This window comes from Syngnathus scovelli, chromosome 1, assembly GCF_024217435.2.
Source record: "Syngnathus scovelli strain Florida chromosome 1, RoL_Ssco_1.2, whole genome shotgun sequence".
In the NCBI taxonomy this organism is placed as follows: Eukaryota; Metazoa; Chordata; class Actinopteri; order Syngnathiformes; family Syngnathidae; genus Syngnathus; species Syngnathus scovelli.
In genome coordinates, this window is record NC_090847.1 from 15,735,565 (window position 1) to 15,762,775 (window position 27,211).

Below are 27,211 nucleotides of genomic sequence, written 5' to 3' on the forward strand. Positions count from 1 at the left end.
GGCGTTTTGATTTGTACTTTTAGCCTTTTGACTCGCCACAGTGCGACGCCTTTTGTTTGTACTTTTTGCCCCGTGTTTTCCCTCGCAAGAGGCGCTTTGTTTTGTACTTTTGCTCTGAGTGCTTGCTGGAATAAATCCCAGATAGATACGACTCTGCATCCGAGTCCTTCGCCTTGTCCCCAGCCTGACAGTATTAAGTACCATCGTGTTCAAGGAAAATAAATCACAATTGTATGGGAAAAGTGATGGGAACTCAAATTATTTTTAATATAAATGAAATGGTATTCAAGAGAACAATTAAAATTTAAATAAATAGATATATAAATATTCAAGGAAAATAAATCACAATTGTATGGGAAAAGTGATGGGAACTCAAATTATTTTATTATAAATGAAATGGTATTCAAGAGAATAACTAAAATTTAAATAAATAGATATATAAATATCCCCTCCGTGAGTCGTCACCTTATCGTGGTGGAGGGGTTTGCGTGCCCCTATGATCCTAGGAGCCATGTTGTAGGGGGCTTCATGCCCCTGGTAGGGTCACCCATGGCAAACGGGTCCTAGGTGGGGGGCCAGACAAAGCACGGCTCACAGAAGCCCCTTATGATGACTAAAATAAATGGACTTCGTTTTCCCTCGCCCGGACGCGGGTCACCGGGGCCCCCCTCTGGAGCCAGGCCTGGAGGCGGGGCTCGAAGGTGAGCATCTAGTGGCCGGGCCTTCGCCCACTTGGGCCCGGCCGGGCACAGCCCGAAAAGGAAACGTGGGTCCCCCTTCCCATGGGCTCACCACCTGTGGGAGGGGCCAAAGGGGTCGAGTGCAGTGTGAGCTGGGCGGCGGCCAAAGGCAGGGACCTTAGCGGTCTGATCCCCGGCTGCAGAAGCTGGCTCTTGGGATATGGAATGTCACCTCTCTGGCTGGAAAGGAGCCCGAGCTGGTGTGCGAGGCAGAAAAGTTCAGACTAGATATAGTCGGACTCGCCTCCACGCACAGTTTGGGTTCCGGTACAAGCCCTCTCGAGAGGGGCTGGACTCTCTTCCACTCTGGAGTTGCCCACGGTGAGAGGCGTCGAGCAGGTGTGGGTATACTTATTACACCCCGGCTGGGCGCCTGCACATTGGGGTTCACCCCGGTGAACGAGAGGGTAGCCTCCCTCCGCCTTCAGGTGGGGGGACGGGTCGTGACTGTTGTTTGTGTCTATGCACCAAACGGCAGCTCAGAGTACCCACCCTTCTTGGGGTCCCTGGAGGAAGTGCTGGAGAGCGCTCCTTCTGGGTTCTACTGGGTGACTTCAATGCTCACGTGGGCAATGACAGTGAGACCTGGAAGGGCGTGATTGGGAGGAACGCCCCCCCCCCCCCCCCCCCCGATCTGAACCCGAGCGGTGTTCTATTATTGGACTTCTGTGCTTGACACGGATTTTCAATAATGAACACCATGTTCAAACATAAGGGTGTCCATGTGTGCACTTGGCACCAGGACTTTGTAGTCGTGTCATCGGATTTGTGGCCGCATGTTTTGGACAGAAGAGAGGGGCGGAGCTGTCAACTGATCACCACCTGGTGGTGGGTTGGCTCCGATGGTGGGGGAAGATGCCGGTCCGACCTGGCAGACCCAAACGCTCTGTGAGGGTCTGCTGGGAACGTCTGGCGGAATCCCCTGTCAGGAAGAGCTTCAACTCCCACCTCCGGCAGAGCTTTTCCCACGTCCCGGGGGAGCCGGGGGACATTGAATCCGAGTGGACCATGTTCCGCGCCTCCATTGTTGAGGCGGCCGACCGGAGCTGTGGCCGTAAGGTCGTTGGTGCCTGTCGTGGCGGCAATCCCCGAACCCGCTGGTGGACACCGGCGGTAAGGGATGCCGTCAAGCTGAAGAAGGAGTCCTATCGGGCCGTTCTGGCCTGCGGGACTCTGGAGGCAGCTGACAGGTACCGGATGGCTAAGCAGAACGCGGCTTCGGCGGTGGCTGAGGCAAAAACCCGGGTGTTGGAGGAGTTTGGCGAGGCCATGGAGAATGACTTCCGGACGGCTTCGAGGAAATTCTGGTCCACCATCTGGCGTCTCAGGAGGGGGAAGCAGTGCAACATCAACACTGTTTACAGTGGGGATGGCGTGCTGCTGACCTCGTCTCGGGACGTCGTGAGTCGGTGGGGAGAATACTTCGAAGACCTCCTCAATTCCACCGACACGCCTTCCATTGTGGAAGCAGGCCCTGGGGACTCTGAGGCGGGCTCTCCAATCTCTGGGGTTGAAGTCACTGAGGTAGTTAAAAAACTCCTCGGTGGCAAGGCCCCGGGGGTGGATGAGATCCGCCCGGAGTTCTTAAGGGCTCTGGATGTTGTGGGGCTGTCATGGCTGACACGCCTCTACAACATTGCGTGGACATTGGGGACAGTACCTCTGCATTGGCAGACTGGGGTGGTGGTTCCCCTCTTTAAGAAGGGGGACCGGAGGGTGTGTTCCAATTACAGGGGAATCACACTCCTCAGCCTCCCTGGTAAGGTATATTCAGGGGTGCTGGAGAGGAGGGTCCGTCGGGAGGTCCAACCTCGGATTCAGGAGGAGCAGTGTGGCTTTCGTCCTGGCCGTGTAACAGTGGACCAGCTCTACACCCTCAGCAGGATCCTCGAGGGTGCGTGGGAGTTCGCCCAACCAGTCCATATGTGTTTCTTGGACTTGGAGAAGGCGTTCGATCGTGTCCCTCGGGAGCTTCTGTGGAGGGTGCTTAGGGAGTACGGGGTGCCGAGCCAACTGATAAGGGCGGTTTGGTCCCTGTATCACCGATGCCAGAGTTTGGTCCGCATTTCCGGCAGTAAGTCGAATTCGTTCCCAGTGAGGGTTGGACTCCGCCAAGGCTGCCCTTTGTCACCGATTGTGTTCCTAACTTTTATGGACAGAATTTCTAGGCGCAGCCAAGGCGTTGAGGGGGTCCGGTTTAGGGACCTCAGCATCGCGTCTCTGCTTTTTGCAGACGACGTGGTGCTGTTGGCTTCTTCAGGCCGTGATCTCCAGCTCTCACTGGATAGGTTCGCAGCCGAGTGTGAAGCGGTCGGGATGAGGGTCAGCACCTCCAAATCCGAGTCCATGGTCCTCGATCGGAAAAGGGTGGAATGCCCTCTCCGGATCGGGGATGAGATCCTGCCCCAAGTGGAGGAGTTCAAGTATCTTGGGGTCTTGTTCACGAGTGAGGGGAGGATGGAGCGTGAGATCGACAGGCGGATCGGTGCAGCGTCGGCAGTAATGCGGACTCTGTACCGGTCCGTTGTGGTAAAGAGAAAGTTGAGCCAAAAGGCAAAGCTCTCATTTTACCGGTCGATTTACGCTCCTATGGTCACGAGCTATGGGTCGTGACCGAAAGAACGAGATCCCGGATACAAGCGGCCGAAATGAGTTTTCTCCGTAAGATGTCCGGGCTCTCCCTTAGAGATAGGGTGAGAAGCTCGGTCATGCGGGAAAGACTCGGAGTAGAGTCGCTACTCCTCCACGTTGAGAGGAGCCAGATGAGGTGGCTCGGGCATCTCATCCGGATGCCTCCTGGACGCCTCCCTGGGGAGGTGTTCCGGGCATGTCCCACCGGTAGGAGACCCCGGGGATTACCCAGGACACGCTGGAGAGACTATGTCTCTCAGCTGGCCTGGGAATGCCTTGGGGTCCCCCGGGATGAGCTGGATGAAGTGGCTGGGGAGAGGGAAGTCTGGGAATCCCTCCTGAAGCTGCTGCCCCCGCGACCCGACCCCGGATAAGCGGAAGAAGATGGATGGTTGGATGGATGGATATATAAATATATTTTACGAGACAAACAACAACAAAAAATAAAAAATGTCCAATTTCTTTTAAGTTGCCGTAAGAAGTAGAAAAACGTTATAATCTTGACATTATAGGTCTTTCGTTCTGAAATAAATAAATAAATAAATAATCAGCAACCCTGTCAACAATGACATTTTGTTTCATCTTTAAAATTCATTATCTCACTACATCAAAATTGTTAAGCTAAAGTCATAATTGGAACTTGTAAAGCTGACAGATATTTTAGCAAAAATTTGCAATTCTATGATTTTTTTTTTTTTTTCAACAAGGGCAGTTGGATTATTATAAGATGAAGACACTCACCACATGGTCAATACCGATGGTGTTCCATCCTTGCATGATGGGCAGGAAGGAGATGAAGGTGGGGATCACCCAGCAGCCACCGATCATCAGGGCCACGCGCATGGGTGTCATTTTGTTGCGGTACACCAGAGGCTGGCAGCAGATGGCATAGTACCTGGACGCAAACACTTCATATTGTTAAATTCCTCACAAAATGGTATAATCTTATAAAGTGTAAGCATTCATTGTAAAAAACAGAAAGCAAACAACAAATAAATACTGATACAACACATTTATTCAAATAAGATATTTGCAAAACAATGCTGAATGTGACGGGGCGTCGCCTTAACTGTCCCCAATGCAGACTGAGTCAGCATTGAACATTCGCTTCCATTAAGGATTGTGTTGTCTGATGCACTGTCAGCCCCCATTTATTGATTTTCAAGTCCATATTTGCACGGACACCATTTCCTGTTTATGTGTGACTATTGATTAGCATTGATTGGCAACATAATGACAGAGGTGCATCTGAGTTTGTCATTCGGCGAGTTTAACGCGTCACTTGCGTGTCTCTTAACATTTAGACTCAAAGTAGATTCCATGTAGGTCATGTAAAGATTATGGGCTCGATTTTCATGGATGAAAATCGAGGCGGGTTAGACCCGGGGCCTCTTTGGAAAATCAAAGGTTCTAACCTTTAGGCCATTTTCTGTCACCTTTTTGGATGACGTCATCAGGTTAAAGAACAATCGAAAGGTGTTTACTTTCCAACATAGGACTGAATTGAATTCGACTCTACTTTTCCTAACTCACATGCCGAGTGTTGCCAACGTCACTTTCAAGCTCACGGACTTCACTTCCAAAATATTAGTGTGATAATAAAATGAAAAAGACAAAGAGACGTTGTTTTCTCTGGTGACAGTTTTCAATGACCGTAGATTTGCTCATTCTCTAATAAATGATGCAAAGCTACTATGTATGTGTAGTTTTATTTCTGTTTGCATTCTTTCAATCTTTAAACTTACATTTCTTGGCCTCATTGACTATCCATTTGTGGTAAAAAAAAATGTTTTTTTTTTTTTTTTTAGACATTACTTGAATATTCATGTCTTAAGCATAAAACTCGAACGACTTGTGTCCTGTGGCTTTAAATGTTGCTGTTGAACTGTGTGTAAAATCCTATCAAAAAGGTTGGTCAGGAATAACCTATGCTAAGGGAGGCTTCAAAGTTAAAGTCCCAATGATCATCATCACACACACATCTGGGTGTGGTGAAATTTGTCCTCTGCATTTAACCCATCACCATGTGATTTTGATCCATCCCCTGGGGGAGAGGGGAGCAGTGAGCAGCAGCGGTGCCGCGCTCGGGAATCATTTGGTGATCTAACCTCCCAATTCCAACCCTTAATGCTGAGTGCCAAGCAGGGAGGCAATGGGTCCCATTTTTATAGTCTTTGGTATGACCCGGCTGGGGTTTGAACCCACAACCTTCCAGTCTCAGGGCGGACACTCTACTACTAGGCCACTGAGCTGGTTGCGTCCATGCACCGTAACTTTAATGCATATGTAGAATTCAAATGATTTTATCCTCCAAGGACTTCTGGTTTATCTCACATGGACAGGAGAAGATAAAAAATATCCTTGGCAAAAACGAGAATTCTAAGACGCCCGTTACTGTTACTTTCTCAGATGAGTACAGACCAGGGGACCCGAGAGAGGAAAATCTGCACTGCTGTGGGAGTGATCACATCTTACTGCAATCAAAGCAGATCCGTTCATTTTAAATGTGGCGCACTGGTCGCACACTGGCAGCGCCGACGTGGCTGTTTTTTTACATGCGTGGACAATTTTATTATTTTATTTGGCATAAAAAGACATTTCACACAATTTGGAGATACATTATTTTGATACATTAAAATGTTTATTATTACTTCTAGTTTTGGTCATACACAACATACAGCTGAGTAATACGAAAGTATATAGATTGTAGCACATGGGTCATCAACATGGTGCCTGCAGGTACCAGGTAGGCTCCAAGATAAGCAGTCTGCGGGCCTTTCTAAAAACAGGTCCCCAGAAAAAATGATAATTTGAAAAAACAGTAAAACTGATTGAGCACTCTAAAATTGCCATAGGTGTGATTGTGAGTGAGAATGCTTGTCTATGTGTGCCCTGCAATTGTCTGACAACCAAAAATGGCTGGGATAGGCTCCGGCATACCCGTGAACCTCATGAGGATAAAGCGCTTCAGAAAATGTATGCATGGATGGATGGACAGTAGAAGGCTAACTTTAGGCTGTTTTTATATCTCAGAAGTGTATCTGAAACTTCACATCAATCAACCTCCAAGAAGTATCTTGCAGTAAAACAACCATGTCAACAACGCTGCATAAATTAGAGTTTTAGTGCATCCAAAAAAGCAGGGGAAAAACAAATTTGATTTGTTATGATATTTGAGCATTTGGCATGGTTTTCATTCTGTTCTTTTGTCCCTTAGTATCCGTCTTCATGTATTCCCTCATTCCTCCAATGGTCTTTTTGGGAAGGAAAGAGAGGTTTTTTACATGCAGCTGTTCACTTCTCTTGTTCTGCTCTCTTCTCGGTTTCCCCTCTCATTGTCTTCTTGCCCTCCCAACGCCTCCGTAGAACAAGAGAAGATTCTCTAATCGCTCTATTCTTTTGTGTCTGATTGTGAAAGCTGCTGTAAACGAGCTGATTTAATGTGTCTCGTCTTGCTTTCCATGACTTCATTTAAAAAGCTCTCCATGCTGTGACAGGAAAAACCAGCGATGAGTAGCCGACTCACAAAAGTATCAACAATCAGGGAAATGACACATCAGGACAAAATATAGATTGGGTGAATCTCACATTTAGACACAAATCACGGCAAATCAAGAGAAATACGTCTGTTGTGATCACATCTCATCCACTTCAGGTCTATACTAAACTGTGTAAAGCTCATCTACACTACATGAAAAACAAATCTGGACCACATGTTGACTAGATGGGGCTCACATTGGGAACACATGTAAACTATTTAAAGATTACATCTGGCCACCTTGTAAACAAAATGCGGATCACACCTGGACCAAATGTGAACCACAACCTCTAAAATTGGAGAATCTGGCCTGCACCCTCGACTGTTGTGCCCCCTAACAGTTGTGGACATTCCCATCACAGCGGTTCAGAAGATGGGGAACATGATCAGTGCCTGCGTCAGGAAATGGCAAGGAAACACAAGATGAGCTACGCAAACAGCTGCAACGTGGTAGTTATTGACAACACTCCATTTATTAATTTTACTGTCAAGGCTCCAGACTTTGTTAATGAAATATTTTTTGTTGCTACACTTTGGATGAAAATACTTTTATTACCTAAACAAAACCGGGATAACAGAATGTTGCTTTGACAAAATAAATAACGGCTTATCCTTGGGCAAGTCATACTCGAATGCACATGAGCTGAAGATTAAACTTCAGCTCGCTCAATAGCTGCTATCTTAATGATTAGATTTATATCAGCGGTGCAAATTGACACTTTGTCACTATAATATTCAATAAGACACGTACAACAATTAACGGATCACACGGACAGACAAACAAAAATCCTTCCATCCATCGTGAGTGCGTCCTATCTATTAAATCTTTCTCGTCCCTTGCCCTTTGTCCTCAAAATGGGCGTCTGTCAGTGACGGAGGGACAGACCATTCTGTCCCTGGGACTGAATGCCCATCGCGGAAACCCACCAAGATGTGCAGTGTGAAATCCGCTAACTTAATAACGTGCACTGCCAGTCTAAATGAGTTAACATTTTTAGTATTTAAGCTGTATAACTTAAATTTAGTTCATTATATGTCGTAACTTGTGCAATGGAATGTGAATTGAAAGTCTAGTTTCCGCATCTACTTAGCCGTAATACCAAGTAGATGGAGCGAAATGTGAATATATACTTTGTAAGCCACATCTATCGCGTGTGCCCCTAAATTTTCTTCCTCTGCTCATAAATTTTTAAATTCGGTGCTTTTGCGGTCCTAGTAAAAATTGCTAGTCTGGAGCAATGACTGTGGATGATTTCTCACAATTCCGTTTATTGCTATTGTGCGAGGTGACAGTTGTCATGAATGACTGTCGAGAAACACATTATAGTGAAGAAATTGGCAACAAGAGGAAAGATGAGACAATGTTATGATGACAGCAGCGGGGGTCCCATGTGGGCTAATAGAAACCGATTAATTCTCAATAAATTGGGAAGAGCAGGGCCTGAGGATGCACGGGTAGCTGCACGATATACACTAGCGTCAAGGCCTCTTACCTCACAGGTCAAACAAACTCAACAGTGTTTCATCATGTTTTCATCACAACTTGGTAAAATATGACATAAATAAAGACCAAAGGGCTTTTTCGCTCCCGCTGAAATCCATCATTTCACTCAAAGAGAAAAAGTCATCCCCAGTGAGCGCTCCAACAGAGTCTGACAGACGCCGCATGTGACACGTGTCACATGAAAGGCCGTCGGACCGCCGCTTGCCAGATTGCACGTTGACCCATCTGGACCTCAAATCATCACCAGCATTCTCCTCCAAATGATAACGATGATGCATTAAGTCATTTTTTACACCAAGGAAAGCCGTTCTCAGTTCTCTTGTGGGGTCAAAATAGTCAGAGTTAAGAATTAAAGTACCTTTATCAACCTCTCTAAATACCACTTTCCAGTTTGAGGAATTGTGTTGGAGCTACTTTTGATGTATGTATATATTTATTTGTTTTGTTTTTTGTTTCCCCAAAAATTGGATTTCTTTGGGCAAAAACACACTTGATGTCTTTGAGTACACCATAATCATCTTAATGTTGGGGGGGATTAAATCTGCACATGTTACAGTAACCTAAAGAACACAAAATACTGTACATAACATGGAAATTCAAATGACATCCAAGTCTTTTGTGAATTGTGGTGAATATGCGTTTTTGGTGTGTAGCTAGCGAATAATGGTGGAAATAGGAAATAGCCACCAGCTGTCTTGTGAGGAAACAGGTCCGAGTAACTGGGCTGTAATAACTAGGCTGAAAAATAAGTCGGTCGCCTGTGTGCCCAATAGCCACAAATATGAACAAAAGCACTCAGCAGTGAGAGGTTACTCATGCCCAATGGCTAAGTGTGTCATTGAGCACCGTTCACTATGGGAAGTCCACTGTCACTGGATAAGTTTTCAGGTCTGTCTTACTTTTGCAGTAATAACGTCAATGTCAAAGGAGTCTAGGGGATGTAGGGGATCAGACAGCGGTTGTAGCCGGGTGGCAGGTGTCCTTGGAACGTCATTGTGAGGCATAGTGAACATTGAAAGTTACTCATTCATTTATTTTGTTCTTGAATTATCCATCCATTATCTAAATCGCTTATCCTCACGAAGGTCGCGGGCATGCTGGAGCCTATCCCAGCAGACTTCGGGCGGTAGGCAAAGGACACCCTGAACTGGTTGCCAGCCAGTCGCAGGGCACACATAGACGAAGGAACATATACACTCACAATCACACTTACAAACAATTTGGAGCGGCCAATCAGCCTATCATGCATGTTTTTGGAATGTGGGAGGTAAGCGGAGTAGCCGGAGGAAACTCATGCATGCATGGGGACAACATGTAAACTCCACACAGGGAGGCCCAGAGCCACACACTTCTGAACCGTGAGGCGGACATGCTAACCTGTTACTTCTTTAGGTATAAATTGCCTTTTATTTCTATTACCGCTGTTGAATTATTTTGCATGAGGCCAATTTTGATTTGAATATTTAAAAAAATAAGAAAAGGAAAAACACTGCCCAGTAAGTTGCTTTAGATTTTTTTGGGCATAATTTCACTCAGTATTCATTTGTGTATAAATCTGCTAAGTGGTCGAGCCTTGAGCTTGGTTCTGACCTGTCGAGGGCTATGCAGCACAAGTGCATAATGGAGGCGGTGGTGAGCAGCACATCCAGCGAGGTGCGCACCAAGCAGAAGGTCTCGCCGTAGATCCACTGCTGGTGCACCAGGTCGATGGCACCGAACGGCATCACCAGGAGCGACACCAGCAAGTCAGCGAAAGCCAGCGATACGATGAAGTAGTTGGTCTTGATTTTCCTGCGTTGGACGCACACAAATAATATCATCTAAACACCAAACATTCTTGGGTCAGTGTTAATAATACAGAGCAGGTCAGAGGGGTCTTAAAACAAATGAGCCCTCTTAATGATGCAACCCTGACTCATGAAGGCTGAAATGCTGAGTCATGTAAAATACAAGGCTGCTATTCACAAAATGCACGCCCACATTGAACTTTTTGTTTGTTACTCACCCACTGCAGCTTTTTGTGAAGACAGAAGAGTTAATGTTAGGTTCATTTAAAATATTTTTATATTTTTTCAAAAGATTCATTTCTTTATTGTTATTAAGATAAAAATTCCCTTTAATGATTGCGGACAGGCCAGATATGCTGTAAATCTTCAGCATGTCAATGGGTCAGGGAAAAAAATGAGCGCCAAACAACAGTCTCAGCTACACTCATCTCAGAAGCACATTAAAAATTTCCTGTGCACTCCTGCACCACAACATACCTGCATTTAGAATCAGCATTAAGCAAGCACACTAAAAGGCTAACCTATGAACACTTTTTGTGTTCACGAGGTGAAATTCACTTTGTGTTGATTAGTTTGACAGTAAATAAAAGTCATTTTTTCAATAACTATTTGCAACAGTGATGTTTATTGTAAACTGAGCTGACTCGACTTCACTGCCAGCACACAGCGTTGCAGCTCAAGTTTGCTCTGGCAAATCAAAGCAAAAAGTAAGCTGATTGACAGCACGCGTCTCGAAGAACTCCTAAGTCGAGTAACTCATATCACAAGGCACCACTGTATTAAAAATAACTGAAACTAAATAAAAAGCAAAACTCACACATGCAAACATAATAACAATTAAATGCAATCCTTATGGAGAATTTTTGCTCACTGCCATCTCTATTATGATGTTATAAAAAAGTCCCCAAAAAAGCAAAAGCTACTCAGAATGTTTTGGGTGAAATTATAATGATAGGGATGTTTTTTGTTCGCAGCAGTCATCCATGAGATGTCTCATTTATTTTGTGACACTTTGCGACAGTATTACTTTTTTTACACGTGCACTGTGTGTGGGGGGCGGGGGTGTTAGGTGTGTGTGTGACTGTGTGTGTGTCTGTGCAAGTGTATGTGTGTTTCTCAGTGGACCAAGAGGCAATGAGGCAAGAAGAAGATACAAAGATGGTGTGTCATTGTTCTACCCCTGGGGAGGCCAGACGTCGAAGTACACGCTCCTTGTTCAACCACACACGGACGCACGCACACATGCAAGCACACACACGTGCACACCAATCATACTTTCATCTTCACGTGACACACACCTGCCAGCATGCACACCCACTCTTACACTCACTCATACTATTTTTTTTTTTTTTTTTTTGGACAATGTCCTAACTTAATGCTTTCCAAACCAAGCTTGCACAGACACGCAGGCACACACATACGTGCACGTACACACACACATATACACGCACGCACGCACACACACACGCACACACACACAGACACGCACACACACACACACACACACGCTCACACACACAAGGACATGAAGTGACCGCTATCCAAACAAGAACTAAGACAAAGACAAAATGGAGGTGACAGTTTTCTCCCATGGGACAATCATCTTATTATACTTGTGTGCACACACACGCAAGCACGCACGCACACACACACGCACACACACATGCACGCACACACACACAAATGCAAAAGACTACCAGTTTCATACATACTTCTGAAATATATATTTGTTAATAATTATATTTTTGTATGACACTGATCATGCTCATGATGCATCACTATAACTAGCCATAATGATCTAACATGTTATGAAAGAGTTAAAAAAATATGGAAGACTTTACATAAATTTTGACAAATATTAACATCAAATGATAACTTTACTTGTGAGCTGTTTTTAGAACAGGCCCACCGGCAACTCACGTTAGTGACCCTGATATAAAGTTACTTGAAAGATTGCCAGATGGTCATTTGGAGCCTCTGCGTTGCGTAGTGTTTCGATATAATTATCCCAATACTCATCACATTGACAAATGTATTGGGACTAATGGCAGCCCTAATTAATGTATGTAGTCAATTCCTTTCATTTTAATGTTCTTCTTTGTGACATTATAATAATGTTTACAGGCATTTTCCCCTCCATGATCACCTTATCGGGGTGGGGAGGTTTGCGTGTGGTCACACATGAGAAACAGGTTCTAGGTGAAGAACCAGACAAAGCATGGCTCAAAAGAGCCCTAATATGAGCGAAAAAATTGGATTATGTTTTCCAGAGGCCAAGGCGGTCAAATGCAATGTGATCTGGGTGGCGGTCGGAAGCAGGGACCTTGGCAACAGAAGTGAGCTCTAGGGATGTGCAATGTCACCTCTGTGGCAGGCCAGGAGCCTGATCTGGTCATGCTCAGTGACTTTAACACAACTATTGGAACCTGGGAACAACTGGCTCGGACGGGGAGTTGGACAGCACTCCTTCTGGAGACGCCATTGTTTTGCTGAGGGAGGTCACTGCTTATGTGGGCAATGACAGTGACACCTGGTAAGATGTGACGGGGAAGAATGGGCGCCCAATCAGAATTCCAAGGGGGTCTGTTATTGAACTTCTATGCTCATCACGGATTGTCCATCACAACCACCATGTTCAAACATAAGGGTGTCCACTTGGCACCAGGACACCTTTGTGGTCATGTTTGTGGATTTGCGGACGCATATTTTGTAGACTCGGGATGAGAGAAGGGTGGAGGTGTCAACCAATCATTCCGATCATTCAACTTCAGCAACATCACGAGAAAGTCAGGAGACACTGAATCTGAGTGGATCATGTTTCATTCATATACCTCTATTGTCAAGGAGGTGCTGTCAAGTCCTATCGGGCATTTTTGGCCAAAGAGGCGAGAATAAATTTGCAACCAGTATCGAAATAAAGTTAGGCCTGTTTCAATGCCGAGCGCACCCGTCTACCAAAACAGAGGCCCTTTAACTGTTCATAATCCAATCCACTTTGACCCAAGGCCTCATTTTTGGTTTAAGGAAATCAGTCCAAAAGCATGACGCTGCTATCACCAAGGTAAAAAAAAAAAAAAAAACATTCTAAATGAAACGGTGGGGTACCTGAGTTGCCTGTCCTTGCAGACGGCCACCATGACCAGTAGGTTTCCCAGGATGCTCATCGCCATGACCAAAGACAGGAAGCAGATGAGCGATATCCGCTTTGGCATGCTGTTGCTACAGAGAGAACAACACAAACAGGTAAATTCAACTCTTTGTGTGTCTGTGCGTGTGTGTGGGTATGCGTGTGTGCGTATGCGTGTGTGTGTGTGTGAAACCCAGAACTAATTTACAAAATAGATTTGAAAATAGACTTTCGAGTATTGCATAAGACTGCATTAAGGATGAAGGTGATGGTTAAGGATTTAAAGTTGGATCATTTTTGGCAGAGGCGGAGTTCTCCTTACATCCATCAATGACAGACTATTGCATGAATATTGCATGCAATATGAAATCCACAAGCTGGCGAAATGAGTAAAATAAATAGATATATTTGGAATTGTAGTGTAGTGTAGTGTAGTGTAGTGTAGTGTAGTGTAGTGTAGTGTAGTGTAGTGTAGTATAGTGTATAACTTTTCAAGCCGGTGTCACAAAAGTAAATTGGGTTATGAAACTAGAGTTATGGCTTTAAAAATAAGGGTTTAGGGTTTCAAATAAGGGTTTAACCCAGTGTTATAGGGATTTAAAGATGGACCAACTTCATGTGCAAGAGACGAGATACAATGATTCAGATCCATTTGAAGTATGGTCTGCAGGTCAAACCAATATAAAACCAGTTTGAAAATGGACTTCAAAAGAAGTGGCGGCAATAAGAGGCTCATTAAAGTGTCATGTTTGGTGCACTTTTGTTGCTCTGTTTATGGCACTGCTCAAAGCGCATGCACGTGTCGTTCGTTGAGCCTCGCTCGGGCTGGAAAGTCGAGTGTTGGCCTCGCCGGAGAGCGTGAGCGGGGGCCTCTGACCTGCGGTGTATTAGTCATGTTAAACACGAGCTGCGCCAAATGCCAAAAGCGAGATTTTATTGTTTCCCGCTGCCCACGAGGTTTTGTAAAAACACTCAAGAATGAGGCAATCCATTTATTTCGATAGCGCCACAAATTCTCTGCCCCTTGACAATGTCCAGCGTCGGCTTTTCTGTTGTTGCTGAATCAGCAGAACGGATCGTCATTAAAGGTCAACTTTAAGCACTACCACCTGCTTTTTTGTCTGTTTTAGTTTGATTTTTAACTTTGACTTTATGTCCACAAAAGAAGGAATCGTATGAATTATAAAAGGGTAAAGTGCAAGTCATTGTATTCGATCAGGGTTTCAGCTAAGGTGAAGGGTTCAATGTAGTCAGCGTTAGGGTCTCACAGTAGGGCTTCAAATGAGGATTTTGGTTTCAAGTTTTGACACAGATTTTAGCAAGAAGCTAATTTTCTTTTGTGGGTCACATATAATGGTGTAGCGGGTGGCATCTGGCCCTTGGCCTTTGAGTCGGTCGTGTGTTCTTAAGTAACATTTCGGTTACTTAAGTACAATTTTGGGATATTGTGTGAAAAGGCCTTTTGGGATTTAAACATGGATCATGTATAAACCAGCAAATAACATGACTTTAAGGCTTGGTCTGCTATGAGAAACTATATTAATTTAAACCAAAAAGACGAATTAGAAATAATGACCGTATTTTCTGGACTATAAGACGCTACTTTTTGCACAAGCTTTTAACCTTGTGGCTTGTAGTCCAGTGTATCCTATCTATGGATTTTTTATGATTTTCATTATTTTTATTATATTGTATGATTCGTGCATTTTCTCTTATATATGAAAATTAAACATTAAAACACCTGCAGCTTATAGTCCAGTGGGGTTTATATATGAACAAAAGAGAATTTTCCCCTAATTTTAGCTGGTGCGCCTCATATTCAGGTGTGGTTTATAGTCCAGAAATTACATTCCTTTAAATTATATGAGCCTGACAGTAGACGTCATCCCATGTTTGGCAGATATAACTACATAAAAATTACCGTTATCTTTGTCAGAATTGTGTGGCTCATCGACGCCACAGGTCAATGAACACAATTTAAAAAATTGGAATCCTAATCTTTAAAACCTCCATGGGGATCCGTAATGAAGCTCAGTTGGAATAGCAGGAATGATTGACAACTGTGAGAGCATGCTGTGCTGCCACATTGTTAAACACCACCTTGTGTGAGATTAATATGAAGTCATTTTCATGCCGTGATACTGTAAATTATTATCATTTCCCCATAAACCCTTGAGGAACCATTCCAAAATAGATTAGCATTCCCAAGTAGGGTACAAGTACAATCCAGGTTTAGGGTTTTCAACAAAAGGTTAGGCTATGACATTAGATTTCTTGTCATGGGTTATGATTTTAGAATAGGATACAAACCATTGCTTTAAACAAGGGGTAGAATTTCAAACTAGAGATTCAAGCCAAGGTCACTGCTTTGAACAAAGGTTAAGGTTCCAAAGGAGGGTTTGAAGAGAGATTTTAGATTTGAAACAAAAGTTAAGATTAAAAATTAGGATTCAGGGTTGATGATTTTTAAATTAAGGCTAGAATGAAAGGTAGTCTGTAACACTCATTGTTCATACATTATCCTTGGTTTGACACCTTGCTACACGTGTTGCTAGTAAGAGAGTTGGAATGATAATGGACAGGTCAGAAGAATATAGGACAGGAGAGGAGAGGGGAGGATTGGACAAAAGAGGAGAGGAAAGGAAAGGAAAAGAAAGGGCGTCATCACATGAGAGCTCATCGATTGCCTGAAATTTGACTTTCAGATTTGTGCCTTGTAATGATGGACCATGTCAAAATAAATTACTACAGGAGATTATTTTCATTCCAACCACATTACAATGAAACTCTGTCACTAGGAAACTGCATTGAATTGTTATTATAATAGGAATGTAGTGGGGTTTTATACATAGGTTAGGGTTTCAGATTAGGGACCAATGCCAAAATGGCTTGAAGCAAAGATAACCGTTTCAAATAAGGGTTTTAACAAGATTAGAACGGCAAATAAAGATTCAAACAAGAGCCAACCCTGACCCTTAACCTTGAAATTGGGGTTTGAAGTCAAGTTTAGGATTAGAATTTTATACCAAAATTAGAGTTTTAAAGTGGTTATAGATTTAATATACCTAGTTTTGCTTAATCTTTATGTATGCATACACAGGCGGCTTTGCGTGTATATATACTTGCCTTTAAGACAGAGTTGGCGAGCCGCCTTTTTTTTGTTTTTTAATTACCGGTGCTAAAAATAAATGGCATTGAACCATTTTCAACATCGAAATATAGATGTACGGTACTGGTACCGGTATCCCGTGCAACAATACCTATGACAATGATTTTTGGAAACAAACACCTCTTTGCTCTTTGTATGCATTAAGATAGTGTAGGTTGATGCAGTGCAAGCATAATGTATTTTAAACTACATTATTTCTTATCTGATGACCGCAGTACAATATCATATGTCCAACCACTCAGCTGCAAATTGATCCTACATCTACTTCTCACTCACCCAAAATGAATGAATAAAAAAACAAATACATAAATGGGGGTTGAGTCATTTCTCTCTCGCACGTGCATTATCATCAACCACAGGAATAAAGGTAAGGAATTGCTCTTTTTTTATTTATGGACTGTTCCGACTTACACCGAATTTGATTACACACATTAATACCAGTTGTATCGTTACTCGGTGACATCTTGTGGCTCTGAGGTGCGCATTTCAACTTGCCCCAATCTGAAGTGTACGTATGTCCATAAACAAATGGCATACACCAGTCAAACTTACTACACTGTTCCCACGGCAAATTTGGGCAGAGCAATCCATGTAACACAAATATGACAAGATATCAAAATCAGATATTAAATGTACATTAAGAAAATAACTCAAAATAGGGACTACAGTAATCCCTGACTTTATTGTGATTCGTAAATCCTTGCCACACTATACCACATTGTTACACTGTCCCATATAATGACTGTGGTCGGGCATTACTTGCCTCAAATTCCCAAATATAATGTTTGTCATGCACAATTCTAACAAAATGTTATTCAAAACAATCGAGACGACAACATGGTTCTACATTCATTTTGGCCTGTGATGAGTGAACTTGAATCTTGTAGGAAGTGGTGCCTCCCGTCACTTGCCACATCACTGAGCATCTTCGTCTCCTTCCAATTCATTAAAACACACCAGCGAGCGGCTTCACATAACAACTGTGTGTGCGACCGCATCAATGAGATGATAAACACACTCACGCTGCAAAGGAATTCCAGGGAGAGAGAACCCCAGGCGGTGTTTCGCTCAGAGCAGCTTGTCAGCGCGCATTAACGTAATGATTTTCTTATGCCGACGTGACATGTGAACAGCAGAATAACACGTGACACATTTTCCATTTGTAGTGATATGGAAACAAACTTTTATTACACCCTTTGCCTTTGGAATAAGAAGGCGACAATTATTTTGGTTTTTCTGGGTGTACTTTAAAATTTAGTCACTTTTGTATGATCCTGGGGCACCATCATTTTTGACCGAAGCAGAATTTTTTTTATTTTTTTATCTAACCCAATATGTTGCAACAACGCTGCTGCTCGTTCTTTTGGGTGTTTTTTTGTTTTGTTTTACAGCAACCCAAAAACACATTGTGAAATGAAAATAAACGTCCCACTTTAAGTCGTTTCACGGCACAATCATCCTCAATCAAGCCAATCAATCACATCTGAGGACATCATTTACTTGCGTCACGCTTGGGGCGCATTGGACATGATGGAAAAAAAATACTGGAATGTTTTTCCTGTGCTTTCATGTTGAAAATGACAGACAAACTAACAGCAAACCCAGATAATTGAATAAATCTGGCAATCACAATGACCATATACCCTTATAATATAAGTATGTATAATTTCTAATCAATCTCTTTTAAATATACTAAGTCTTATATTTGATTAATTGATTAATAAATTAGTTAGTTAGTTAGTTAGTTAGTTAGTTAGTTAGTTAGTTAGTTAGTTAGTTAGTTAGTTAGTTAGTTAGTTAGTTAGTTAGTTAGTTAGTTAGTTAGTTAGTTAGTTAGTTAGTTAGTTAGTTAATTAGAAATTATACAGGGTGGAAAAATTAAGGTTACACTTTGCATTTGCTTTTGTTATGAGGAAAATTACCCGAACACTAAAAAGTTTATATCAAGCAAAAGTAAGGTTTCAAGCCCGGTGTTAGGATTTTGTGGAAGGCCAAAGGTTTTAAAGAATGTTTTTTACAACAGGATTCGGGTTTCATCAAAGTATGTTTGCAAAATAGGATTTCGGCTGCGAGTTGAATCAAATGTAGTGGAAGGCAATTATCAAATAACAAAGGCTGGGTTTCTGCCACGCTGCTGTTGTTTTTATTTGAATTTAACATTCAGTCGTGTCGATTTTTTCAACTCAAGTTGAAATAGAAACGCTTCAGGATGACTTTTTATTTACAAGTCGTAAAAAAATCAATTGAGTTTGTCTCCAGGTAATCGCAGTCATTATTGCCCAAGGGGCCTTCTGAACACTCTTTGTCTCTCACACTTGACAAATAAGTGGGAGGACAGCCAATAATTTAGCAAATAGAAGAATTTACATTACAAACAGCTTCAAAAGGCAGAAGTTGCAGTTTAGGGTTTTGTGGCGGATTATTATAGTTTGCCCACATGCAATGGCAAAAATGAAAATTCCCGTCAATTTAGTGTCATCCACCTGTCGAGTATAGATGGTTAACATTTGGGTGCAACTGGCTGAAATCCATACGATAGGTTTAACTTTGAAGGCTCCCTGGAAATGACTGGATGGACTATGAAATGGCTGCTTCAAACCAAAATGGTGGACATCCTGTGCAATTTATTAGTATAATTTACAACCTGGTTTCTTCTGACTTTTTTCATGACAACCAAATTGCATCACAAATTTATTGTCATTCCTCAGTGGAATACATGAGGATCAAATTTGGTAGTAGAAAAAAATTCAACTAAGGGCTTGCCTTTGCAGGACCTTCAGAAACTGAATTGAACAAGAAAGCAAAATAGCCGACTTTCTGTGCATTTTACAGCAAGATTTATAGAGATTATTTTTTTTTGTGAGTCTTCACATGATTTCCATGCCTACCAAATTCCATTTTTCTAAGTCAAACTAGCTTCAGGGGCTGAGTTAGGAAAAATTCCACAGTGGTGGATGCGGGGAAATAACGAAGGAGAAACAAAGCAATTTCAAGAGACTCTTGGCACCTTGTACCCGGGCCCTAATGATGCACTGTCTGAGTCAACACACAACTTTCCCGTCAGGAGCAGTCATTCGGAAAAGCCAGAATCCCCAAGGCGGGAGAGCAAGGAGAAGGTAAACATGGAGAAAAAGACGAAATGATGAATCCGGGAGAAAAACAGAAAGTGCTAATATGCCGTTACCTACTTGGCTACACTAGTAGCACTCACCGGAATCCTTTGATTCGTATTATTGCAAGTATTATGCTTCTTATTGCTCAGGCAGACCAGTACTGGGATTGTAGTGCCTGAGGTCTAAGTAGGCTTTAAAATAATGTTTTTGAGTGGGCGTTTAAGGCTATATTATGATTTCAACATAGGGTATTAAGATAGGGTTGGGGTTTCAGAATAGGCTGGAGGTCAAAAGGACAGGGACCCCACTACCCTTTCTGAGGGGTATGCAGACACATATCAGGCACTGACATACTTTTTTTTTCCCTTTTTCTATGTTTAGAATTTTGCCTTTCAAATGTGCTGACTCCTTGTAGATGCAAAGCACGGACACAGCCATTGACTTAATCTTGCCAATTGCAAAGGCATTTACCACTTAAAAAAAAAAAATGTGCATGGGAGTTTTGCATGTAAATCAAATCTGAAAAAAAAAAATCCTTAAATGATTATGCCACAGCACAGGAGAAAAGGATCATAATTGTAAAATATAACATATATATATATAACATATGGTAAAGCTAATACCTTAGGGAGGACATTGTCCTTTGACAAAGCAGCTCCTAAACATATAGTATGCATATTTTTGGAGTAAAGTAGCCTCCGACAGTGTGAACAAAATTGTGTATCACTTTTTCTTGAAAGGCAGACTACTCAATTAACAGCAAATTGTTCGAAATTTCTTTGTGACAGGAATAACCTGTTTGCAACTATTTGCAACTGCTTGCAACCTTTTAGGAATACCTTTTAGGATGAGATATGGGTTTCAAGTTTAGGTTTCAAGCCAGGTTTAAGATTTTAAATTAAGGTTTCATACCAGATATATATATACTGAACATATTGAAGTCATGAGGATTTTTTTTCCTCCACAGAAATAATGAAAATAGAAAAGATAAAACTTTAACCCAAATAAAACATGCACTGTTCTCTTTGAAAACTGATGTGTCTTTATCACATATTTTTTCCATCTTCATCATTATGCTGAATTGCGCGTGAGCCAGAGCGGTCTGCAGATAAATAAATACAAAACGATGCCATGATTGCAGCCATCTTTTAAGCAAAACAAGCTGCAGGCTGAAGGAGGTTTTGCAAAGTGTACAAAGAGACAGAAAAGCTCTATGAAAGCGCACACAGCATTCGTGAGGTCAGCACAATGGTTCTTTTCACAACAAATAACAGTTATATAATAACAAAAAATATATATGCAGCGGATACACAGTATGAAGTACACAGATCAAATGAAATGAATAAAATAAAAAATCTTTTTTTAAATAAACAGCTATTGCTCTAACTGAGCTTGTACAATTTGGAATGTGATTAAAACATCCGCCTCACTGTGCAGAGTTCATGGGTTTGATTCTGGGCTCCGGCCTTGAATGTTCTCCCCTTGCCTATGTGGGTTTTCTCAAGTTACCTTGCCTATGTGGATTTTCTCCCGTTACACATTGCGAAAACATGCATGGTAGGTGAATTGAGCACTGTAAATGGGAATGGTTGTTTGGCTATATGTGCCCTGCAATTGGCCGGTAACCAGTTCAGTGTATACCCCGTATACTTCCCAGAAACCGCTGAGATAGGCCCCAGCCCACCCGCGATCCTCGAGAGGAAAAGCGGTTCAGTAAATGGATGGATGGACATTCTATTTATTCATTTATTTATGTACGTGTACTCGTACGTGTACTCACCTGTCAGTGAAAAGCTCCTCCATCACCAGCATGTGGCCTGAAGGGCTGATACTCATGTGACCATAAATACAGAGAAGCCCTGCAGAAATGACAAATTTATTAATAAATTAATCATCATCATCACCATCATGATGATGGACAGGAATTACCCCCATTTGAATTTTTTTCATGACAGAAAAGCACAAGCAAATGTCACATTTAACAAAGATCAACGCAGATTAAACGGATGATTTGGCACCACAAATTATCTGTTTGTTTTTTTTAACCAAATCTCGCATGTTTAATGAAGTGATGCTCGCTATGAAACAAATGCTGAACATCTGTCTTCTCAATTACAGTATGGCTAGCTATCTAATTCAATGATATGTCATGTTCAAACACCCACACGCGCACACACTCACGTGCATACACACACTCACAACCACACACCCACGTGCACACGCACACACACGCATACACACACACACACACACACACACACACACACACACACACACACACACACACACACACACACACATCCTTGTTAACCTCCCTCTGCAGGACCCAACTTAATTTACCGAGTTCTGGGGTCCACCCTTTCTAGTGGTCCAAGAACTATGAAAAAAATCAGGCAACTCCCAAAAAAAATCTTGTTACTAAAAATCACTTTCAATAAACACAATTTGAAACTTTTTTTTTCATGTCAGTTTTTCAGTCATATCTGGGGCCTGTTTCTAACATTCCGGCTTTGCGGGGTCCACCTTTACACACATGAGATTTTTAGTCAGTTATGGGGATCGCTTTTAATATTTCAACCTTAAGAGGTCTACCTATACACACATTATTTTTTTAGCCAGTTATGGAGCTTGCTGTTAAGATTTAAGACTTGTTAGGTCTGCCTTTATAAAGAGGATCTATCAAGTTCAACCCCAACCCTAATCTAACCCAAACATGCATTTGTGTGGACTTAATCATTTGAGAAAACCTAAAAATTTTGTTAGTGTTATTAATACTTTCATCTGGCTAAATATACTAGATATACATTGAAATGTGCATTCTAAAATACATTCTGAAGTCTTTATTCAGATTCTGGTCCATTTTCCTTGGTCACAGTCTTAATATTCTTCAATTTGTTCAGTCATATTGGTACATTTTAAAATATTTAAATTCTGCATTTTAGCTAACTATAAAGTACACAGGATTTACAAGTAATAATTGTCGAGTCAAAATTTTAAATGGACACATTACAAATGTAGCCAATGAATAAAGGAACTTATTTAATCTAACATTTACGAACAGGAGAAGTGGAGCATAAAAAAAATCACAAACAAATAGTGAACAAATGGTGAAACAGGACCAGCCATGTGTTTCTATCTCTGTTAAGGGAAGCTGTTTCACTCATATTTTCTCCTCATGGTGGTTATTCTCTTTTTGACAAAGTACTTAACAGCTCGGTGCTTGTGGTTCTGCAGCAATGCATCTCTCGCAGTCAAGCTTACCAGGAACCTGATTTGTCAATATATACTTCCTTGAATGTTTATTTACTGCAGCACATTCCTCTGGGGTCCAGCTTCTTTTCACAACTTTTCCGTTACCTAAGGGCATAGGAAGAGCACTTTTTAGTTTACAACTTAATTAGAACAAAATTGCATAAAGAATACATTCACTTTATGTACAATTATCCGACAATATAATTCAAATGAGATATTTTATAACGTCAACTATCTTTGTCAACAGTGATGAGCCTACAATAGACATAAGTAAATCAGTTAATATCTGAGATATTAATCCGGTCATTTAAGTTGCTAGGTGGTCTTCAGTGTCAGCTGTTTTGATATTAACAAAATTAAAAATAGATGCACAAAAGGGTAACATTAGAATGCCCCCAGTTTTGGTGGTGGGGGAAAGAGGTCTCTCATTTTCTTGATTACTTTTAAGCAGTTTTGCATTTGACCAGAATGTCACTGCTGGTAGATGAAGCAATTCCTGGACCCTACAGAGGTTGCACAGGCAGTCAAACTCCACCATGGCAGCACATTGGGATGCACCATTTCTCTGACAAAACCATTAAGAACAGATACAAGTTGTTGCAAAATCAGGGAAAATAAAAAATAAAAATCAGAGAAAAACTTTTTTCAGACAGTGTTTTACATGTATGGGGAATTTGCTTTGATAACGTGCTACACATGGACAAACAAAGATGATAAAAGTAAATTTGGAAATATATAGTGTGTAAAAAATTAAATGCAAGCTGTATAAGAATGGTATCTGCCTTGGTGTGACAATGTGTGAATTTGCATATTCACTAATAGGTTAATCTAGAGCAATTTTTCTTTCTCTCTTTTGAGGTAAATGTGTCATGTATACATTACCTCTATTTAAAAATAGATGTAAACAAACATCTCACATATAATCAAGGTTAGCAATGACCTGTAACTCACATGAGAAAGGATGGGTCAATTTTCATTTTATGACAAAATTCAAAAGTTTAGACCTTACATGTCTAAGAAAAAAAGTCAAGTGGTGTTTAATATATCTTGCTTGGGTCATCTAAATCTTAGTAAGCAGCATATGTGAGGATAATTAGATACTGATACAGTAGTAACAATTGGGCAATTTAAAAGCAACTGTGATAAAGTTATATATTGAAAAGGATTACTCTAAACTCACCTCCCTTTTTGGCAGACTTTTCATTACTTGGGCCACGAGATGCGGAGGTACAAGAGGTCACTTCTATCACTTCTGGGATCAGCCCATCTGAAATGATGATTTTTAAGTACAGAAAAAAAACACAGTATAGCAATATTCTAAAACAAAAATTAACTGCACCTGTATAAGAATGCTTGGTCAAATTTAATATACTCTTGTTTTGAGCAGATTGATTTGCAGAGGTACAGAGCAGTCCTTTTGGGAATCATTGTCAGTATCATCACTGTCTGAGTAGTCCACTTTGAGAAACTCCTTTGATAATTGATAGCTCTATGGAGGGAATTAAAAGAAATGTGTTGTTAGTTTCTGCAAGCTACTCTTATATGCTGTATTAATATAAAGACTAGAATTTCTTTGCTCAAAATAATTAAAATTTCTGTCCAATATCTTAACTGGTAGACGACCGGTGCTGTACACATCCTCTGAAATATGCCAAAACCTTATATCACAGGAAATTTTACATATAAAACATGGAAAAGGCTCCAAAATTTACAACAAAGAAGCCACAAGAAACCATATTTCAGAAATCTGTTATGTGTGTGTGAATGATTGGCTTGGTTGGAATAACCATGACAACCTTAGATCCATACGGAGGGCCCCACAAGTAGCCATCAGAAATCTGCTATGTGTGTGTGAATGATTGGCTTGGTTGGACACCCATGGGCGCATGTTTCAACAATCCATCTATAGGTGTGTGTGCCACTGGTTCGTTTGGGCTCTATGAGGAGAACCACTAAAACCGTGTGATCCAATGGTTGGCTGAATGCTGTTTAAGGTACCTTCTGACTAAAGAACAGCTTTCCAACTAAAAGCTGTAAACTAAGAGAACAAGAAAAGGTCTACAAAGTTTATTTCTTACAACAAAGTCGCACTGAATGTTACCCGTTGGCTGGCATCTTGTTTGATGTTATCATCAGGGTCAGAGTCCTGCCAAGTTCTGGCTGGTTCAGGCAGCGCACCGTCAACAGGAGCCTGAGAGCCTGTCACCTGGAATTAAAACCACAAATAACTTACCAACATCATACAGACACCACAAATGACAGACTCAAGACCTGTATAGTTAAATCATGTGAAGTTAGTCCCCAAAACCAAACAAGCTTTTCTAACTAAAGTGTTCCAGTCAGCCCTGATGTCTAATCAGGTCCTATAACAGCATCTTTATGGATGTAGTGGAGCATCCTTCAGCATGACACTTTAGCCGTTTTGCTGTTGAGGATGTGTGGAACTATAGCTGTAATATAATCAGCCTCCATAATGTCCATAACCAAAATATGATCTAAAAACATGAGACAACCTTCGGTCAATACGGAGGGCCCCACAAGTAGCCATCAGAAATCTGTTATTATGTGTGTGTGAATGATTGGCTTGGTTGGAATAACCAAGACAACTTTCGATCCATACGGAGGGCCCCACAAGTAGCCATCACAAATCTGTTATGTGTGTGTGAATGATTGGCTTGGTTGGACACCCATGGGCGCATGTTTCAACAATCCATCTATAGGTGTGTGTGCCACTGGTTCGTTTGGGCTCTATGAGGAGAACCACTAAAACCGTGTGATCCAATGGTTGGCTGAATGCTGTTTAAGGTACCTTCTGACTAAAGAACAGCTTTCCAACTAAAAGCTGTAAATTAAGAGAACAAGAAAAGGTCTACAAAGTTTATTTCTTACAACAAAGTCTAACTGAATGTTACCTGTTGGCTGGCATCTTGTTTGATGTTATCATCAGGGTCAGAGTCCTGCCAAGTTCTGGCTGATTCAGGCAGCGCACCATCAACAGGAGCCTGAGAGCCTGTCACCTGGAATTAAAACCACAAATAACTTACCAACATCATACAGACACCACAAATGACAGACTCAAGACCTGTATAGTTAAATCATGTGAAGTTAGTCCCCAAAACCAAACAAGCTTTTCTAACTAAAGTGTTCCAGTCAGTTCTGGATGTCTAATCAGGTCCTATAACAGCATCTTTATGGATGTAGTGGAGCATCCTTGAGCATGACACTTTAGCCGTTTAACTGTTGAGGATGTGTGGAACTATAGCTGTAATATAATCAGCCTCCATAATGTCCATAACCAAAATATGATCTAAAAACATGAGACAACCTTCGATCCATACGGAGGGCCCCACAAGTAGCTATCAGAAATCTGTTATTATGTGTGTGTGAATGATTGGCTTGGTTGGAATAACCAAGACAACTTTAGATCCATACGGAGGGCCCCACAAGTAGCCATCAGAAATCTGTTATTATGTGTGTGTGAATGATTGGCTTGGTTGGAATAACCAAGACAACTTTCGATCCATACGGAGGGCCCCACAAGTAGCCATCACAAATCTGTTATGTGTGTGTGAATGATTGGCTTGGTTGGACACCCATGGACGCATGTTTCAACAATCCATCTATAGGTGTGTGTGCCACTGGTTCGTTTGGGCTCTATGAGGAGAACCACTAAAACCGTGTGATCCAATGGTTGGCTGAATGCTGTTTAAGGTACCTTCTGACTAAAGAACAGCTTTCCAACTAAAAGCTGTAAATTAAGAGAACAAGAAAAGGTCTACAAAGTTTATTTCTTACAACAAAGTCTAACTGAATGTTACCTGTTGGCTGGCATCTTGTTTGATGTTATCATCAGGGTCAGAGTCCTGCCAAGTTCTGGCTGATTCAGGCAGCGCACCATCAACAGGAGCCTGAGAGCCTGTCACCTGGAATTAAAACCACAAATAACTTACCAACATCATACAGACACCACAAATGACAGACTCAAGACCTGTATAGTTAAATCATGTGAAGTTAGTCCCCAAAACCAAACAAGCTTTTCTAACTAAAGTGTTCCAGTCAGTTCTGGATGTCTAATCAGGTCCTATAACAGCATCTTTATGGATGTAGTGGAGCATCCTTGAGCATGACACTTTAGCCGTTTAACTGTTGAGGATGTGTGGAACTATAGCTGTAATATAATCAGCCTCCATAATGTCCATAACCAAAATATGATCTAAAAACATGAGACAACCTTCGATCCATACGGAGGGCCCCACAAGTAGCTATCAGAAATCTGTTATTATGTGTGTGTGAATGATTGGCTTGGTTGGAATAACCAAGACAACTTTAGATCCATACGGAGGGCCCCAC

At 41.8% G+C, this 27,211-nt stretch overlaps 1 protein-coding gene and 1 long non-coding RNA gene across 10 annotated transcripts in view; both read right to left on the reverse strand.

Moving 5' to 3' along the window:
* htr4 (5-hydroxytryptamine receptor 4) overlaps positions 1-27,211 on the reverse strand; it is a 69,903-nt gene that overhangs the window by 17,543 nt on the left and 25,149 nt on the right. For 5 of the 6 annotated variants that reach the window (XR_007485293.2, XR_007485304.2, XM_049737459.2 and 2 more), the window contains exons 2-5: positions 21,390-21,468; positions 13,306-13,419; positions 10,004-10,204; positions 4,113-4,266 (exon numbers count right to left, since the gene is read on the reverse strand). Coding sequence is in view for 4 of the 6 variants with exons in the window: in XM_049737459.2 (XP_049593416.1) it covers positions 4,113-4,266; positions 10,004-10,204; positions 13,306-13,419; positions 21,390-21,445 (525 nt within the window). In the remaining 2 variants the exon portion in view is untranslated. The remainder of the gene's footprint in view (positions 1-4,112; positions 4,267-10,003; positions 10,205-13,305; positions 13,420-21,389; positions 21,469-27,211) is intronic. The other variant, XM_068651267.1, reaches the window with a different exon arrangement.
* On the reverse strand, positions 22,435-25,881 carry LOC137840720 (uncharacterized). Of its 4 annotated transcripts, XR_011087655.1 has the most exons (5): positions 25,774-25,881; positions 24,940-25,067; positions 24,201-24,350; positions 24,042-24,128; positions 22,435-22,966 (listed from the first exon to the last, which is right to left on the reverse strand). It is a non-coding gene; the product is annotated as an uncharacterized lncRNA (long non-coding RNA). The 4 variants fall into 4 exon arrangements; XR_011087653.1 differs by having other exon boundaries at positions 24,042-24,350; positions 24,963-25,067; XR_011087652.1 differs by having other exon boundaries at positions 24,042-24,350.